At 39.7% G+C, this 18,962-nt stretch overlaps 1 protein-coding gene across 1 annotated transcript in view; it reads left to right on the forward strand.

Moving 5' to 3' along the window:
- The window catches only part of ARPP21 (cAMP-regulated phosphoprotein, 21kDa), a 106,189-nt gene that overhangs the window by 36,925 nt on the left and 50,302 nt on the right, over window positions 1-18,962 (forward strand). Inside the window, exons 14-17 of the mRNA XM_009994990.1 lie at window positions 1,404-1,463; window positions 3,932-4,161; window positions 11,524-11,754; window positions 16,375-16,544. Coding sequence (XP_009993292.1) covers window positions 1,404-1,463; window positions 3,932-4,161; window positions 11,524-11,754; window positions 16,375-16,544 — 691 coding nt within the window. The remainder of the gene's footprint in view (window positions 1-1,403; window positions 1,464-3,931; window positions 4,162-11,523; window positions 11,755-16,374; window positions 16,545-18,962) is intronic.

Below are 18,962 nucleotides of genomic sequence, written 5' to 3' on the forward strand. Positions count from 1 at the left end.
TGAAAGTCTTAGACACTGTGCACTTTTATGGCAGATAAGGATTTTAACTAAAACACTAAGAATTTCAGTGGTGATATTTGAGCAGTTCTAGCCTGAATCTGTCCTGGGAAGGTTTTAAAACTGTTTGTTATCCCCTTGAGGAAGGGGAGGTTATCTTTCACAGTATTTCTCTCTCTGTCCATGTTTATATCTGTCAGATGCATTTATGGATAAGGCTGTTTCCCATAGAAAATTACTCCACGGTAATAATACAAACTGGCTTTTCTGATGCACAGTCCTGAAACTGGAATGAGGGAAGTCCCTCAGGTGGTAATGGCCACTGTCACCTAACCACCATGTATTCTGAGAGCCAAGGTTGTTTTCCTCAGCTGCTGCTTCTGCATTGTGACTGTGGAAACATGTTTAATCAAAATAAATAAAACATTCAACAGAGGAGCCCAGAAAGCAAAAAGATGATGATCCCATAAACCTGCTTTTCCCTCTTGGGAGAACAACAATAAAATTGATGTGGTGGTTCATGTTCCAAACTCAGTATGGAAAGTGTTCAGGCACTGTGCAGATCAGGGTGGAGATGTTTATGGCATAAACCATTAACTTCACAGCTAGGCCTCCACTGGTTTATACATTCAATCCCAAGCCTGCATGGCAAAGAATGTAGCCAGTTTTGGTGTTAGTACTTGGTTCACTTTGTTCAAACCCATGAGCTGGCTGACCAGCTCTCCCAATGTGAGGATGCATACCCAAGTGGTGACCAGCACATGGCCAGGTTGGAAATTTGGCTTCTGTTACTGACTGCACAGCTGATGTCAGGAGAGAGACTGCAGCTGTGTTCCCCAGAACACTGCTTTTTGTTGCTGCCTGCCTTCTGTGTAGCTTTTGACCAGGTGAAGCACTTGAAGTCATACCTAGCTCCCTGCACATGAGCAACCTTGTTGATTTGGTATGTTGAAAGTTAGGGATGTGTTTAAATGTTTTGCCTTTCTTTTTTATCAGAGAACCTGAGCATTTCTCTGAGCTGCAGAGGTTTCCAAGCAACTTAGCAAGTGCTTAAATTTATGTATGCAGTATTTTGATGGCTTACATTTTTAATGCTCTTATTGGGTGATATTTTAATGAATTTTCTTTTGGATGTAGATTTATGGTTTCTTGGCTTCTGAGAATTACCTTGCTTGGTAACAGGAAATGTTAAATGGCCTTCAGCCTCCCTGACTGATATTTCTTATGTTTAGTTGACTGTGCAGTTCTGGGGGGTGGGGAGAGAGAGGGCAATTTTAGCCTTGTTTTATTAAACTATGAGTCTAGCACAAAATGGAAAAGGTTGATAGAATTTGAATATAGCTTTACAGGTAAGATAAAGTTGGATTACAATTTCTGTTACTATAATCTTTCTTTTCATTTTTCAGTAGGCTGTTGGAAGACAGTAGTATATGCAGTGATATGCACAAGAAAAGACAGCTGTTTAGGTTTGTATGACTTTATTTAATATTAATTTCCCAGTAACGTCTCACTTGTGATTTTATTAATGTCCTCACTGAGGAAGACCTTGACGGGTGTGGTTATGTCACTTTTCTGGTTGGAAAGGAGCATGGAAAACAGAGTTCTTACCCTGTTCATCCCCTGAATGAGGAGGTCACAGTGGGACCTCCCCTTGTCTTTGGTTTTATGGATCCATTCTGCTCAGGAACTATATCAGATTTGCAGCTTCCCGGCTGCTCGTACTGCCACTGTGACTGGTGGAAGTTCATGATGCTTTAGTATATATGACAGGCACATTTCACAGATGAGTGCCCAGACTGACCTTTTTTCCTTTTGTTGATTTATTAAAAGCTAACGTAAAAGTATGATGACATGTAACTGATGGAAGCTCCCTTCTCTAAAGCAGCAATGTTTTGAATTTTTTTTTGCTGTGATCTTTGTCTTCCAAACTCCCAATTGCTTCTCCCTAGACAACATTCAAATGTATCCCTTATCCCAGATCATGTCCCAGGTCACAGGGAAAATCAGTAGGAGTCAGTCCATATTTTAATGGAGAAATTTTTTATCAGTTGACAAACAGCATCAGTGGAAGACCCAGCCTGGTGGTGACTGTGTTCCTCCAAGAGGCTTAGGGAGGCTCTCTTTCCACACCCCCAGGTTCAGGTCAAATTGAGCAGAGTTGAGCATTGCAAACTGCTTTTAAAGTCAGTTGGCTGCCACTAGTCTGTAGCAGAGCTGGCAGAAGTAATGGATGCTTTCAAAAACATGTCTTTCATCCTGTAAAGCATGTGGATAGCTGGGCAGAAGAACGGTGATCACCACATGTTTGTATGCATTGAGGTTTTCATACATAGCAGTGATAGTTGGTTACTTCAAACCTGTATGGTCTATGCTGCATAATTTTTCGCTGTGGGGAGGAAGAAGGTGGGATTATTTGGCATGCAGTTGCTGACTGTGCCTGTCTGCACAGCAGCCACAGAGGAGGTTGCAAGACTGCATCAGGGAAGGAGCAGGGCTGCGGCATCTGGATCTGTGCCCCATGGCCACAGGCAGCATGCAGCAAAACTTTCCTTCATGCTTTGGGCTGGCCTTGATGATCTGAGCATCAGAAGTAAGGAGGCATCTGAAATAACCCATGCAGAGATTCTTAGTAACTAATATTTGTTCAGGTTTGGGGAACAAAAAGGCATTTAGTATAACCTGAAACCACAGATGAATGCAACAGTGTATGTAAATAATATGCTTTGTTTTTCTCTTTCCAATTAAAATTTAAGGACCATTTATTTTAAAATATTTTTCTTTTCTATATTGTTGCTTCTGTGCCATTTCTCTTCATGCTTTCCCAGTGTTTGGGTCTAGCAAAGATCAACAAGTTAATACTGATGATCTCCTCTGTGTGAGGCTCTGATCACAGGTGAGGAACACACCAGCCTGAACCCGTCTTTGACACGCTGCTCCTTCACGTCTCGAGTGACAAAGCTCAGCAGGTTCTCCAAATAAAAAGCAGGACCCACGTTCACAAGGAGAAAGGGCACCAGAAAAACAGATACAGTGCCATGCGTTCGATTTGTAGAAAGAACTTTGAGCCTGCAAGGTATACTGTAAAATAAGGCAGACAAGTGGCATATGTCTTCTAAAAGCCTCCCAAAAGCCAGTGTTTTTAGCGTCACTTGGCATAATGGTTGTATTGTACCAAGCTGTGGTAGGCATGCTTGTCTTGTCATTTTAACAGCACATTTTAAGCAGTTCACTATAAATAAGCCAAATTCACCTCTGGTTTCTGCTCACAGTTAACTGTGTTGTCACTCACAGTATATATTGTGTGCTTTGCAAATGTTCCAAGAGCAGACAGTCTCTACCCAGAGATGTTTGCAATTAGTTGATGTCAGAGGGGAAAAAAAGCCTCAAGTAGTGGGTTTCTTAAGTGGAGTGTTAATGGAGAGTTTAGGGTCTCACTGGGAAGACACATGTTTAGGGGGAGGTTTAGGTGATTTTTCAGAGCAGATTATGAGGTGGCACAAGCTGCAGTAGAAATACAGAAGGATGGATGTAAAGGCAGATGTAGAAGGTGAAGTTAGTGAGAAAAACCTTACAGATGGTGGACATCAAAGGGAAAGGCAGTGAGGGGTTTGCTAATGGAAGAGACCAGTCAACAAGCAACAGAAGTGCTGTGTCCATGCTACTTAACATGACTCCATCAGTCCTATCTGGTGAAGTGTTCTTCGGAAGTATGTGAAAGGGGAGCAGTGGTAAGTGTGCATGTAAAAGGGTACAGGAATGTTTACTTGCTGAAGGCAGATGAGTACTGGGGTTGAATCCCCTCTTTCAGGCATGCTTCGGTAAATTCAGGGTATTTCATTTTTCTTGATTAGCCTTGCTGCAGGGTAACCAAAGGTAGACTCTGCCCTGACGTTATTTTATTTGTGTATAAGTATTTGTTTCCTGGTGTCCATAGGGGTAACAGAGACAACACGGGGAAGGCATCTGGCAGTCGGCAGAGCAGTACGGAGAACGAATTGAAGTGGACAGACCACCAGAGACCATGGAGCAGCACAGACTCAGACAGCTCAAATCGAAATTTGAAGCCAGCCATAACAAAGACAGCCAGTTTTGGTGGGATAACCGTCCTGACAAGAGGTGATAGCTCATCAAGTAACAGAAGTACCGGCAAACTGTCTAAAACAGGTAGTTAGTACTGTATTGGGTTCACACTGCCACTTGTTGTGCCACGGTGAAGAGCTGTACTGGTGCTTGTCTCAATATGGTATATCAGAGAATGGGTTTGCGTTGGAAAGGACCCTCAGAGGTCGTGTAGTCCAATGCCTGTGGCTGGGCTATACGATGAATTACAGGAACATTTGTATTTCCTGTGCTTAGCAGATGTGTATGTCCATCTACTTACACTGGTATCTGGGTACCTGGTATTGAGTTTTTAGGAATCAAGAAGAACACCTGGTGCCTGAGGTTAGCAAATCCTAGGTGAGGTAGGCTTTTTCTGGAATAAAGGATACACGCGTTGTATTTGAACACTGTCTGCAGTTGCTGTAGTCTCAGAAGATAATAGTCTTTTCAGACAAAGCACAGATTTTACCTTTTTATTGTTCTTACTCTTATTGAACTGAGAAGAGCTGAATGTCATATCTGATGAGAAAACCCAAGAATGTTTTGTTGTTCTTAAAATGCAGACCCTCTGTATAGTGGAGCACTGCCTCTCCGTTGCTGCTGGCAGATGAGGCAGTGTGCTGTGGTGGCAGCAGTCAGAAGTGCTGGATTCACAGAGGTGTCTCAGTCTCTCCATTTTCTTGTTTAGTACCCATTAGGGACTGTGAATTTGGTGTGAATTCTGCTTTTATTTGCATTAACTTCACAGGTACGTTAACATATGAGGGAGTCTGGATCTAAGTAATTTTAAGCCATGCCATTAAGCTACTCTATTACATTTTTGTGTAAAAGTGGATAATAAATAATGAGCTCATCAGATGATTCAATCAGTTTGGTTCATTTGATAAATATAGTACAGGACAAGTGGCAATCAATACTTAGCACTTAGTGCTTTTTCAGCCTGAGTGTTTTATGGACAGTACTTAATTTAAAAATGGTTCATCAGACCTGGGTTGGTCATATTTCACTTCTATATCCAAAATGTTACAGTAGCCCTTGCCATGATTCAGGATGCTGGGGAATGGCGTTTTGGAATAAATTGAGAAAACCTTTGACTTGGTAGCTACATTCTGGACCTCTGGATCTTGAGCATAGTTCTAAGTTTTCTTATATTTCACAGTGGTAGAGGACCCTGACTGGTTGGAGAGCCACTCTTTCAAACCCTGCTTGTCATAAAACTGCTGGGAACTTCTGGAATATCCTGCCCCTTCTTCTTAATGTTTCTATTTTATGTTTCTTTTGAGAATGTAGACAAATACTGTGTTTATAATCTTAAGATTTGTATCCCAAGTTGGAATATCTCAAATGGGAAGCAAACTATAAGGATCACTTCCAGAGATAAGATTCTCCTTCAGTTTTACTCCATCATTATGTATGTGAAATCCTATGGAATTAAGACAATAATATGACTTTGAAATATAGTGCAGCATAGTTCCCCTAGCATGTTCCTGAGCATAAGCGTATGCGAGGCAATGAAATAATTTGGTACATAGTTTTGAAACCAGGCTTCTGTGTTTTTTATTTGCATCAAGGCTGAACAGGCTGTACAGTGGGTCCTGAAGTATCCAGTAGACCATGTTTTTACCTCTAGATTGCTTTGCCTCCTGTGAATCTTTCCATTGCATCAGAATTCAATTTATTGTGCATGAGTGAGGGAGGAGGCTCAGTTTTCTGGTATAATTTTTTTTTCATAATATTCACCTTCAGGTGAGTGCAGCTAAATGTTTCTCTGCAGCATTGTGTTGAAGAGGAGCAGAGCATTTAAAATTATGTCAGGGAAGTCCAGTTAGGAGGGTTGAAACATCTAATTGCAAAAGACTTACACTTTTAAGTAGCTGTTTAGTGTTAAAATCAAGCATATTAAAGTGTGCACTTAGAAAATGGAGTATTAAAGGAGAGTTCTCTGAAGCATGCCAATACTTGTAAATGCATCTGCACAGTGTATGCACCACGCTGAAAATTGCTTTAAAATGGAAGCTCTTACAAGGCACTTTTAAAACATCAGTGATAGTAAAATTCCATGTTCTTTGCAGAGTACTTACGTATTGTAAGTCCTTTGAATTATTTTATATAAGCAAAGTGATTAAATTTGAAAGCCAGTTGAAGCACAGAAAGAGTAAAAAAGAAAAAATAAAAGGAAGAGATGGGGAAAAAGAGCAAGGTTGGATATCAAAACAAATTTACACTTTCAAAGCCAGGACACAAAGTCAAGCTGTCAGTCAGCCTGAGGAAAGTCAGAGGAAACAGTATCTGAATCGCTATTGCTATTGAAATGTTATTGGATGGCATTAAAGCAGAAAAGAATGACTGTTCAAAAAAATAATGAGGAAATATGCCTTGATAAACCATTTTCACTTCACAAAAAAAATAAATGCTGGGTGCATTCATACAGCTGTCAGAGCCCCCACATGCCATTTGCATGTGTTTTCTAAGGTACATTAGGTACCAAGTGACACTTCGTTGTGCATGTTTTTGCATCAGATCATCATCATACTGTACTCCAGTCATAGGCAGTGCTTGGCATTTCAAAGCTCAATACATATTTAAAGCTTGATTATGGTTTTGTTTGGGCGTGATTTTGTTTATTTTGTTTTGTCTTTACAACAGTGATTGAAATGGAATAGCAGAGGTGTAGCTAAGAACATGCAACATGCTGCCCTGGTAGTATGACAGAGCTTGGTAGGCACCAATTTTGTCCTGGTTCTCCTATGCAGAAAGTACTAATCCATTCTCTGAAGTCCTTTATGCTTCATGGTAATAAATTTAATACATTTTTGTCCTGCATACAGGGTGTACAAAATCAGTCTGAAGTCAACAGTAGGTCAAAATGTTCTTTGTTGACTAAATGATGGAAAATGTTTGTGACTATTTTAAATGTGAAAATAATTCTACATATAGGAGATTCATCCAGAAGCATTGTTAAACATGTTTCTTGAGCATTGAAATACTAAGACTTCAAGGAGTTTTACTAATGGCTCACAGCTGGATTTGAGAGCATATATAGTGATGCAGTATTAGAACTGTAGCCTTTCTGGATAATTTTTGCTATTGTCACCAAAATTAAATGCTCTGCCCTTAACCTTAACTTCTGATAAATCAGTAATTAGTGGTACATAGCAAACAAACAGAAACTGAAGCACTTTACCTCCCCTTTGGCAAAGACAGATCATAGAATGTGCTGTTCTCTGCAGTTGAGTCCAGTAGTGTCAGTTAGTCTTAGGCTTTACTTGCATTCAGTGGCATAGAAATTAGAGCTTAGCAAAGGAATTATGCAACTTCATTCTTGCAAACTTCACAAAAGGGGTTGTTTGAAATCCTTTGTATGTTTATCTTGGTGATTTCGATGGTTATTTTAATGTACCTGTTGATTGTTTAGAAAGCCCTCTTCCACTAAAAAGCAGAGGTGGTGTACTGGAAATAAACTTTTCTGGTCATTCTGAAGCTTAGTAGATATATAGAGAAATATTATGTTATAATTCAGTATCAAGTGGGGAGTTAATAATTGGTCATACAAATTTGGTTAGTTTAGATTTCCAGTAATACAGTGGACTTTCCAGGATTGACTAAGCATGTTAAATATGTCCCTACCTGAAGTAATCAGAGATGTACCTGTTAATTCTCTAGTACACCCATGAAGAGAAAATCTAGGTTATCACGTACCATGTTATTTTCACTGACACATTCCAACAGGTTTTAATGTACGTTATTAGGAAGGAAGTCAAGATATGTTTCCCGGAAATGTCCTCTGTGTATCTACATATAAATTTAAGTGATTGTTGGAAGACTTAAAAGATGTAACTATTGAATCTTTAGGTTCTCTGAATGCGTTTTCCATCGAGTGGAATCCACATCTGTTGGAGTGTGTTCCTTTCCCTCCTGTTTACAAAAAGCTGTCTGCACTGGGGTATCAGCTGTGTTGATACAGATCTGTAGGGATCATTAACTTCCTTGGCAGGGCTCCAAGTAATCCAAGCCACAGTTTAATCTCTCCTGTTAGGTATTCATTGCTACTGCTGTTGGGAGAAGATTATTATACCACAGCCATTTCAGTACTTTAACCTTACATGTATATAAATATAGATATATTTAAAGTACCCTGTAAATTTTAATTATGTCTCTCGATTTTGGAGCTGGATCTCTACTTCTTTATTATTTTCTTTAATTGATCATTAGCCTGGTGGATCTTGTGAGTCCAAGTGAAACTGTAGGAATGTTGATGTATGGGCAAGAAGTCATGAGCCAACTGCTTTCAGTCATCCTCTTCCCACCAACCAACTGTGCTGAGACATCAATCTTATTTTTAGAAATGTAACTTGCAGAGGAATAATCATGTTCATGTGAGCACACACCATCATATAAAATAATTGTAAATACTTTGTAATATACAAAAATGCAGTTGACTTATAAAAGTGGCTGATAAATATTCCCAAGCCAAGAAACTTTATCCAAGAGAAAAATACTTAGAGGTGATCAGCACTGTACTGCTCCTAAAAATTTACCATCTGGAGGAAGTAGTGAGTAGATCTTGAGTCCAATTGATAAGACAAAAAAATTTACCTTGCAATTGGAGTGAACAGAGATATTCAATGTCATCAGATACTGAATGCTGACCCAAGGAAAACAGAGCAAGAGGTTTTGTATCACTTACTAGCACTCAAGATATTGGAAAATTAATGGGACCTCCGTGCTCTGCCTCCACAATCCCCCTAAGCTATTAAGACTTTGTGGTGAGTTTTCTGTCTCTTATACCACTTTTTGAATTGCTATATCTCTCAGAATACTTAAAAAATGTATTAATGGAAAATGATGAGAATATGAAGGTTATTACTGTGTCAGTTGTGAAGCAGAAAGAAAATCACAGAAGAATCTAGAAAAAGTAGCCATCATTACCTACTGAAAAAAAAGAGGTTGGATTGTGTAATGGGGGCAAAAATCTCGTTTAATCAAAGTTCCTTTCAGAAGTCTTTAGCAAGACCTCTCTTAATGTGAATATGAATAACGTCAGATAGTTAATTCTTTCTTCGTGTGCTGCAGCACTGAATTCATTATGTGGAGATTTCTTATTCCAAATTTAGGTGCTGTGAAAACAGCTAATGGAAGGTACAAAGACAAGATTAATTGGTGTTAATTTCCAAATATCAGTGGTGGAATTTACTTAGCTTAATACATCTAGATTAAATTGATAGGAAACTGGTTGTAGTGATGTTAAAATTTTTAAATAGATTATTTTTATATAGGAGAAATGGGGAGAAAATTGGTTAAGTAGTAATTTCTGTGGTTTTTGTTTTGTGGGGTTTTTTTTAACATTCAGAAAATTGCTGAAATGATTTAGTGTCTTATTTGTATGCTTTCAAAATCACCAGCTCGACTTACTGACAGAGGAGGGCAGATCTCTGATCTTTTAAGCCAGGCAATTTCAAAGCTGTCATCTTGGCCAACGTGTCATGATAGCTCCTGAGGTTGTTCCACTGCTTCTGCCAACCATTCGATGAGTACATCTGAATTCATTGCAGTCCTTTGGCTTTTAGTGTTCAGAAGCTGGTACAGATCAATCCATGACTCTGCCATAAAAACAGCTGCAAGGGGGCAAATAAAAAAAACGCAACATACCAGAGCTGCAATCTTCTTTTATGCTAATGGTGTTTCTTCAGTATAGCTAAAAGAGGAGAGAGGTCTGAACTCAGTCTTGGTACTACTTCCGTGCTTAGAAATGATATGGAATGTTTATGAAATCTGATCATTGCTCCTGCATCTCGAGGTGGCTTTCTAACACACTGAATTTAACAAGTGTTGGAAAAGAGGAGAAAGTCAACCAAAGACTGAAAGGGGCGACATGAAGTGCATTCAGAAGGACTAGAAAAATGCAGGAAGGATCCTAGTAACTGCTGTAGAAAAAAAATTAAACCCATGTGGTTGCATTTACTTGTGAGGAAGATGCCAGATAACACTTTCAGCTTGATGACCTCCAGGAATATCTCTGCAATTTGTAGAAACACTGAAATCTGAAATGATCCAATAACTAACACTACCCCTGCAGGAATAATATTTCTAAATTTTCAACCTCAGTCTGCAAGGAAAGGAAGAACACAGCAACTAATGCAACTTCGAAGTGTATTTATAGAAATTAGATTTCTTCTGACATCTCTGCCTTTCTTGATTAGATACTGGAGAAGCAGATTTAGGGTCCTGCCGATAGCAAAGCTCATCAAGAGGACTGTGTCTGTAATAGTTGCTGTACAGATATGAATTTTGAAGATAGAAATGTGTTTTACACAGAAATCTGTAGTAATCTGTGAAAAGACCCTCTATTTGTTAAGTAACAGGATGCTGGTGTGATTTCCTCAGAGGAAACTTGGCTTGCTCTAATTATGAAGAAAGAAATGAATTCCAATATGGGTTTGACTGAAATCTAATCCAAGGCTCTAAGCAGTTTACTTCAGGGTCCTTCTGTAGTATCACAAATATTAAGGGATGTAATTTGCTAAGAAGTTGGCTGAAACCTAAATCTCCATTTTGCCGTTTCTTTAGTCTACACCTGCAGGAGAGCACTAGGGAGGCTGGCAATCAATGTAAGGTGCATAGACAGTGCACAGAAGTAAAATAAAAGAAGTTGCAATTAACATATACTTTACTTTTGGAAGGAAACATTCATAAAGACATTTGCTTTCACACCTCCCTGATATTTGCTGTAACATCCTGCTTTAAAGACGCTGTTCATGTGAGCGTTACACTCTCAGAGGTTCTTGTCATTTTTACACAAAGCAAACTGAAACCTAATCAAGTAAAACCTCTGAAGTTTGGCAATTATATGTGGTTTTTAAAATAAGGCATTTCCCAATCCTCCCAGGCACTAATGTGTTTTAGCATATTTGATTTATCTTGATCTATTAGTTTAATAATTTCAATGCTGAAAAAACAAAGTAGTAGAAGTCTCAGGTAGCATCTTAGATAGCTTTAAGTTAATATACATATGGCATAGCTACGTTATTACTTGATTGATAACTCAGTTGCTGGTTGTTTATTTTTTTTCTACAGAGAATGTTTGATGATTGTGGGGATTTTTTCTTTTGTTGGGTTTTTTTTCAGTGTTTAGTTTTTGTACCTTATGAACTAATACTTTAGCATTATGAATATGTGCTGAGCTTTTTGTGTTCTGCTTGATAAAGCTGTGTACTGGCCTGTCGAGGGAGGAAAGTGGTCTTCTGAATTGTAGAAATACCACTGGATACTGAGCTCAGTAGGGAGTGAAAATCCCACTCCTGCTAGCTGGGCATGTAATGGTGCTTGCCTTTGCAGTATGTGACTGCTGTCTTCGCCTACACACTGTTTCTGATGGAGACTGGGGTCCCTTGTAACCCCTCTGCTGCTGCTGTGTCTCTCCATTAGGCTCAGAGTCTTCCAGCAGTGCTGGCTCCTCAGGATCCCTGTCACGAATACATCAGCCTCTCCAAAGTGCATCTCTTGTCCCTGGGGTGACAGCCGGCTCTTCAGGCAGTGTGTCCTACCCTGAGAATGGGATGAGTGGCCAGGTGGCCCCCAGCAACACCAGCTATATCATTCTTCCACTTGAAGCTGCAGGGATACCACCTGGCAGTATCCTTCTCAACCCACACACAGGTCAGTATGATGCTGTCCTTGAGTCTTTCTGATGTCATCTGGGGAATTGGCAAATATCATGTTTCTAGTAATACTTTCCTTGAGACACTTTTTACAAGGAAGCAAGCAGCGAATATATGCAGAAATGGCATTTGGCAGATTGTTTTTCTGATTCTGCAGGCAAAGCTGGAATAGCTTTCTGAGGCTCCTGTGGTACAGCCAGTGGGAAGCCAGCCCACTCAAGCAGTTCCAGACAGGATAATCATCTTGTAAAGTCCTGGCACTCCCTGCTTGTGAATCCTTCAAGATCCCGTTAGCTGCAATAAGGACAGACACTCTTCCCTATCCACTGTATGCTCAAATTTTTGGAGATTGTGCTTAACAGCAAAAGAATTTTCAAAAGGCATAGAGGCTGCATTTAAATTAGCACTTTCGAGTTAATTTCCTGATGTGATCAGCAGTTGTATTTAAATTGGAACTATTGTCATAAGGAAAAATCATAATCTCCTCAATTGTGCATCGTGGCCTGAGCAGTTAGCAGCGTTGTGATGCTTGAACAAGGAGGCATTTGCAGTCACCCAAGCACTGTGGATGCTTCAGAAACCACTCAGCTTGAACCTGAGTGCTTGCTGAAAGTTTGAGGCAATTTGTTACCTCCCCGATCCAGATGAAGTCTGGATAATGTTACACTATTGCTCCCTGTAGTGTTGTGCTGACAGCTTTAAAAAGGTTCAGGGAGGTTGAGACTCTGATGCTCCTTCAGTGATTTGGACTATTTCAGTGACCATGACTAGCTTGGCTGTCAACCTTATCTGAGTTATACTGGGTTTAAAATCACAAAGCCTACAGTGCAATGTATTTTCCATTATACAGAGAGCTGAGAGTTGAACTCCAACATATTTTTTCAAACTCCTTGGAAGAGCATTTAGGGAGCTTTTGATTTGGAGATTTTTATTTATAGCCAATATTTTCTGTTTATTGCACCCCAGTGTTACAATATTTTGCTGCTGCTTATTTGTGATTTCACTGCTAAAAATACTTTTTTTAATCAGAATGAAGTAAAGAAAAACTGAAAGTTGCAGTGCTTAAGAAAAACACAGCCTTGATAGGCTATTATACCGAACTTTGCACAGACATTTAAAGATAACAGTATCTAGTACTGATCAATACATACCACTGTATATAAAACCAGGGAGGAGTTATTGTTTCTTTAGATTCAAATGTGCTATGATCATTCCAGAGAGGTGACTTAGAAAAACACATTTGTGGAATTAAAAGCCTTTAGTATTTCTGCCTACTTTTTTACGTTATTAAAGCCTTTAGTATTTCTGCCTACTTTTTTACAAGTTACTACATTATTGATATGAGAGCCTAATGCTGTCAGCATAAGTGGGGATTTTAGTCATTTTGTGAAGTTCCTCAAGGAGAAGGCAGAATGGGAGGGAAGGCAAAACCCGTTGTTAGTAATTTACTCGTTTATCTTGTTCTGATAGCCAACACTGGAATTTCTTGATCAATACAGAAGGCATTTTGTGTGCTCTGTGGTTTGTTACTGTACAAAACTCAGCAGGCCTAGGCAGAAGTCCATCCATAATTGAGGTGATAAGACTGAGAGAAACAAATGAAAGGAATTGCTGCTTTGAGCCCATGAGCAGCCAAGAGGTTGTGCTTGTTCCTGCCCAGGGCAAGGGCAGAGGCTGCAGCACTGTTTAAAAGAAACATCTCCTACATCTGTTTTCTCAATGTAACAATTTGCAGGAGCTAGCTGATTTTTTTTCCCTGGTACCTAGGAAGTCTTTGTCTGCCAGAGTTATAATGCCTTTCCATATTGACACTAGAGCAAAGTATCTGCTCTTCCCTCCTAGCGTGCCTTATTGTCTTGCAGAGGCATAATTGAGTGTTCCATGTGCCTTAGTATTTTTATTATTCAGGGAGCAAGTGTTTTTGTGCTCATGAAGTTTAGCATTTGTTTCAAACTGCATTTTTTGTTTCTGTAGTTCCCCTGTAAATACATTTATATAATAAAGAAAATGAAGGGAGCAGATTCTTCTAAAGACTGAAACGCTTGTCTCAGACAGCTTCACACTGCTACCTGTTCTAGCAATCCAGCTATATTGTAGAGTCTACTGTGTTTTTAACATGCAGCAAAATACATGCTGCAAATTTGCCACTCTTTGGGCTAAGAATCTTTGCATCTTATTAGGGTAATATTACAAAAGAAGCTCCATAGGGAGGAGACTTAGATTGCTGAATGCTGTGATCGACTATCAAAGTGATGGATGCTGTCAGAAACATAGATGAAGAGAAGACAGTTCAAAGAAGAGGAAAAAGGAGCTTTGTTTCCTGTAATGAATAGATTTTCTTTCCCTGTGTATCACCATTCTTCAGCTCTTTCTTCTTCTCTTGCAGAGTGGCTACTTCCAATCTTTTTCTCTCTTTTGATCATAACACTATGTCCTTTAAAGATCTTTTTTTCCTTTCATGGTGCATAGTCACTGACTATTATAAGCCTCTAATGACATGTAGAGATGCTGTCAGTATGTCCCTGCTCTGATTATACCTCTCGACTCCTTCTCAGGTGTTGACAGTCCACACTTCCTTTTCCATATCCTCAGCTTCCTTTGTTTCTTCTTCCCCAGATAGAGAAGCATCTTGCTTGCTGTAGCAAAGGACCATTTATGTGGCTATGCTCTCCATTCCACCTGCTTCAACAGTCTGTTTTAGCCTTTAAAGGATTCCTCTTGACAAGTTTTGTTACTTAACCTTTTGACAGTTTAGGAGCATTTATATTTTGTTTTTACTCCTTTAAATGACATCACCATTTTTGCCCTTCTATCAGGGCCACAGTTCATAGCTTACAAATATCTTCCCTGTTACGATCTGCTCTCCTTTTCTTATTTCAAGATTTCTTAATGAAAGGCCTTTTTTTTTTTTTTTTTCATTTTTAAAAGCATTGCTGGAGCTTTTCTCTTTCAATTTTGTTATCCTTCCTTGAGTCATGGAAAATGCTCCTTATGGCTTCCTTTGAGTGTGTGGCGCAAGCTTCAGGAGCCTGTTCCACTCCACCCAGTGCAACTTCCCCAGTCTCCCGAAGTACTTCTGGAATCTGAGACTCCCAAATTAAGCGAGTCCATACCATTGTCACCCAGTGTGTTCACAGGAAGAAGCAGGAAGTCAGCTAGTGAACAGATATGCCCTGTGCTTCTCAGGTACTCTCTCTATTCATGACTTTTCTCACTGTGAGTGTGAGACTTGCCAAGTGTAGTACAGCAACTTCATCCAGCAGGTCTTCTCCAGAGAGAAGACAAGATTTCTTTACCCAGTGCTCCTCGTATGTAAAAGAGGGAGTAACTGAAAGGCTCAGGAGTACATAGAACAGGTAGAGATGCTTGTGGTATGCCAGTCAGAAGGTCGTTATTTCACTATTGCTCTAGGTCACTGAATTCCTCAAGATCTCCAGTTTTATCTCAGGCATTCATACTTTAGTTACCTACTGTAAGTGTTATCACTTCATTGCTAAAATCCCTTTTTTTTTTTTTTTTTTTTCCCACTGGAACATCTAATTCCTTCAGTTTATGAATTTAGGATGGAAGTGAAAAGAGAACTAGAGAGAACTGAAGTCATGGAAAACCTTACCCCTACCATTTATTTTTTTTGTTTGTAAGACAATGACTTCATAGAATCATAGGGGTTGGAAAGGACCCCTGAAGATCATTGAGTCCAACCCCCCTGCTGCAGCAGGAACACCTCTGTCAGATCACACAGGAACATGTCCAGATGGGTCTTGAAAGTCTCCAGAGAAGGGGACTCCACAACCTACGTGGGCAACCGGTTCCAGGGCTCCATCACCCTCAGAGTAAAGAAGTTTTTACTCCTCTTGAGGTGGAACTTCCAGTATTGCAACTTGGTGCTGTTTAGCCTCGTCCTGTCACAGGGCACCGCTGACTTTGGTGAAGTGTTTGGGTTTTTTAAACAAATGTTGCTTTTGCAAGGTTACTTTCCCCAGCTAAAATATCTGAAGCAAAAATAATTCAGCAACTTGGTGGAACTTTGGACAGAATTTGTCCTGTTAGTAAGATATTTTCAAAGATATCATAAGTATTTTTTTCCTTGGTAACTTCCAGGGCTGCATGATCTGATTACGTAGAGCACAGCTCTCAAAAGTACAGCACTATTTTGTTAGAATGTGTAAATAAATTAGTAGCAAGGTAATAAGGGTGGGGTTGTGTGTTCTGCTTTTCCATACGAACAACAGTGTTTTGTCAGGAGTGGTTGTGTACATTTGATTGAATATTCTCTACCTCCAGTGTTTGCTTCAGAGTTCAATTTTAGTATTAATTGATTCATCACTGAATGACTTCAAGTAACCATAGCACCTGAATCATCTTACAGCCATGGTAACTTTCCACCCATTCCTTGGAAAGTCATGCTGCCAAAACAAATATCTGCTGTCTGTCATGCCTGCAAAAAAATAAAAATAAAAAATGGCCAATACTGTAATGAGGCTTTGAGAGTGCCAAGCACTCTGCTGTTGTAGCAGGTCAGTGAAAGAGCAGTCAGTTAAAATAAGGTTGTATGATTTCATATAGAAAAATACACATTCTTGGAAGTGTTCAGCAAAGGCAGGGTGTTTTGTTTCAGGTCAACCTTTTGTAAATCCTGATGGTACGCCGGCAATATACAATCCTCCCAGTGGCCAGCAGACAATGAGGAGCCAGATGGTGGGACAGTCTCAGCAACAGCCTTCATCCCAGCAGCCTCAGCAAGTTCAACAGCCACAGCAGCAAATGGCAAGTCATCTTGTCACACAGGTGAGTGTGGTGGCAACTGGAAAACAAGAACCTCTCAGGGTACAAAGGATGACCTTAAAGGGTAGGAGGGAAGGATGCAGCTAGATAAAATATCAGGATATATTTTTCTTTTGAAACAGGTGGAGCCTATGACCTGTATTTTCAGTGTGGATGAAACAGATGTAGAGGGAAGATTCTAGTTTCAATGCCATCTAAAGGATGTTTTTGTTTTGAAAAGGACTGTTAATTGAGTTGAGGTTGCCTATGTAAATTTTTTGCAAAAATCACCCATTAATGAAAGCTGAAGCATCCATTCTCAAGCTAGTGCAGTCTGTAATTCTCCCCAAAGAGCTGGAGACATTTTCTTGTCCTTTTTGACAGCAGCAGGGTTGAGTCAAAGAATCAAGTACAATGTAGGGCTCTGCAAACCCTTCCACGTCTAGTTAAATCAGGCCCAAGCTGTGTGTAGCCACTCTGTGAGTGCTACTGCCCCAGAGCATGTTCTGGCTATGACCCTGCTCTGGGCGAGAAGAAGCTCCTGGAGGTTCAGTAGGAGAGGGGAAGAGCAGCATGGCTTGGGCACAGTGCCATGGTACATCAGCTCTCTGGCCCCTGGAGCTGGCTTTGGCATGGGGCCATATGTGGCTGAGGCTGAGCAGCAGTGTTGGGTCTGATTCAAACTTAATTTTGTGGATTGTGTTGCCTGCTCGAGAAGGGCAGGCGGAGGAAACTACTCAAGCAAGAATCTTGCATCCTTCTTACTCACAGAACGGCCAAGATCTACTTGTGGGTTTTGTATGGCTTTATAATTTGGTATAGTTTCATTGCAGGTTGCCCAGAAATGCAGTGTTTAGATTCAGTGAAGTTGTATTAATTGTACTGGAACTTGCATGTTTCTGGCTCTTATTTCTTTATTTAATCCTCGTGGTTTTAGAAGGTGGAGGTAGTATCAAAACTGTATAAGACTCAAGTTAAATAAAAGATTAAACCAAAAGGAATAGTAAAGCTATTCCAAGATAATAGTGTTGCAGAAAATTCTTCTTTCATTTAGATAAAATCTGCTCCAAGATGACAGACCTGTCTCTGTTGTTAATTTGTAGCCTGTTCTTTGTCAATTTTTAAGCTATTGTGTTCTGCCAAGGCAGCTTTATTATGGTTATTCCTTTGCCTATGACACACTCGAAGTTAAATCAGTCATTATCAGCAAAATTTAAATATGCTCTTACACTGTGCTGCTCTTCCATTTTTTCCTCTAAGTTAAATGCAAAATCATAATTTGGCTTTTCCTCACATCAGTAATAAGAAGATGTAGCTGTGGCTTTATTTAATCTAACAGCCATCAGATATATGAAAATAGACAAAAAAATCTGTAATGAAGAATTGTTTGGTAGAAGACTAAAATTGCAATACCTGACCTCTTGTATTTGGGCTGGCAATGAGTCACCTACATTTCCAGAGCTGTGTTTGTGATCTTTGTTCTAAGTAATAGAGTCTGTTGTTATAATCTATCTCAAAGTAGGTTGTATTTATTGTCTTTCACTGTGTTTATTTTACAGCCTGTTCAGGCAATGCAGCCATCTTCTCAGTCAGTCCAATATCCAGCAGTTTCTTATCCTCCCCAGCATCTCCTGCCAGTCTCACCAACGCAGCAGTTTTCTGTGGTACTAAAGATTTTTTTATTTGTACTTTGATTTTTTCCTTTTCTTCAAGTTGGGTGCATGAGCATGAGCGTGCCCAAGAGCCTCTGAGGAGCACTGTGAGTGGCATCCCACTTGAGAGCCCTGTTTAAATACCCTTTTGTCTTACCACTTTTGGTACTGATAAGGATCTTGTGAGAGCATTCCCAGTGATTCTGGTTATCTAACCTGAAGGGGGATGTCAGGAGTGGGACTCTCAAACTGGTTAGCAGAGCCTCCAGTAAAATGTTTTGTTGTGCCTGTGGTTGGAGCTTGAGTCTCCCTGCTTTGTGTTGAGGGAGCTTAAATTGCTAACTTGGACATTTGAGATTTGGGTTATCCCCCTTTTATGTCCACACAGACTGGAGAAGACACCTCTAGAAATTACTATTTTTTTATTTTATCAGTGTAATAGATCCGCTGCCTAGATTTATTCTCTGATGATACCAGAGCACTTGAAAAACAGAGCAGCAGTGAACCAGCTGCAGAAGATGTGGCACATTGTGCATCATGACAAAGTACCAATGGACATGTATAATAAAAACAAATAGTGTACTCTTTTGGAGTCTGAATCTTGCTTGGTACTTACAGGGCTAAGATTATACTGTTGTAAAATGAAGCTGACATTTTAAGAGGCACTGGAAGATTTTTGTTGTTGTTGTTTTTCTCTCTTGCTCTGGTAATCTTGTTTATGACTTTATTTTATTTTATTTTTTTTTCCCAAAGTAGAGATGTTGTGTTGTTATATTAAGAGATGGAAACA

This window comes from Chaetura pelagica, unplaced genomic scaffold, assembly GCF_000747805.2.
Source record: "Chaetura pelagica isolate M959 unplaced genomic scaffold, ChaPel_1.0 scaffold43, whole genome shotgun sequence".
Lineage (NCBI taxonomy): Eukaryota > Metazoa > Chordata > Aves > Apodiformes > Apodidae > Chaetura > Chaetura pelagica.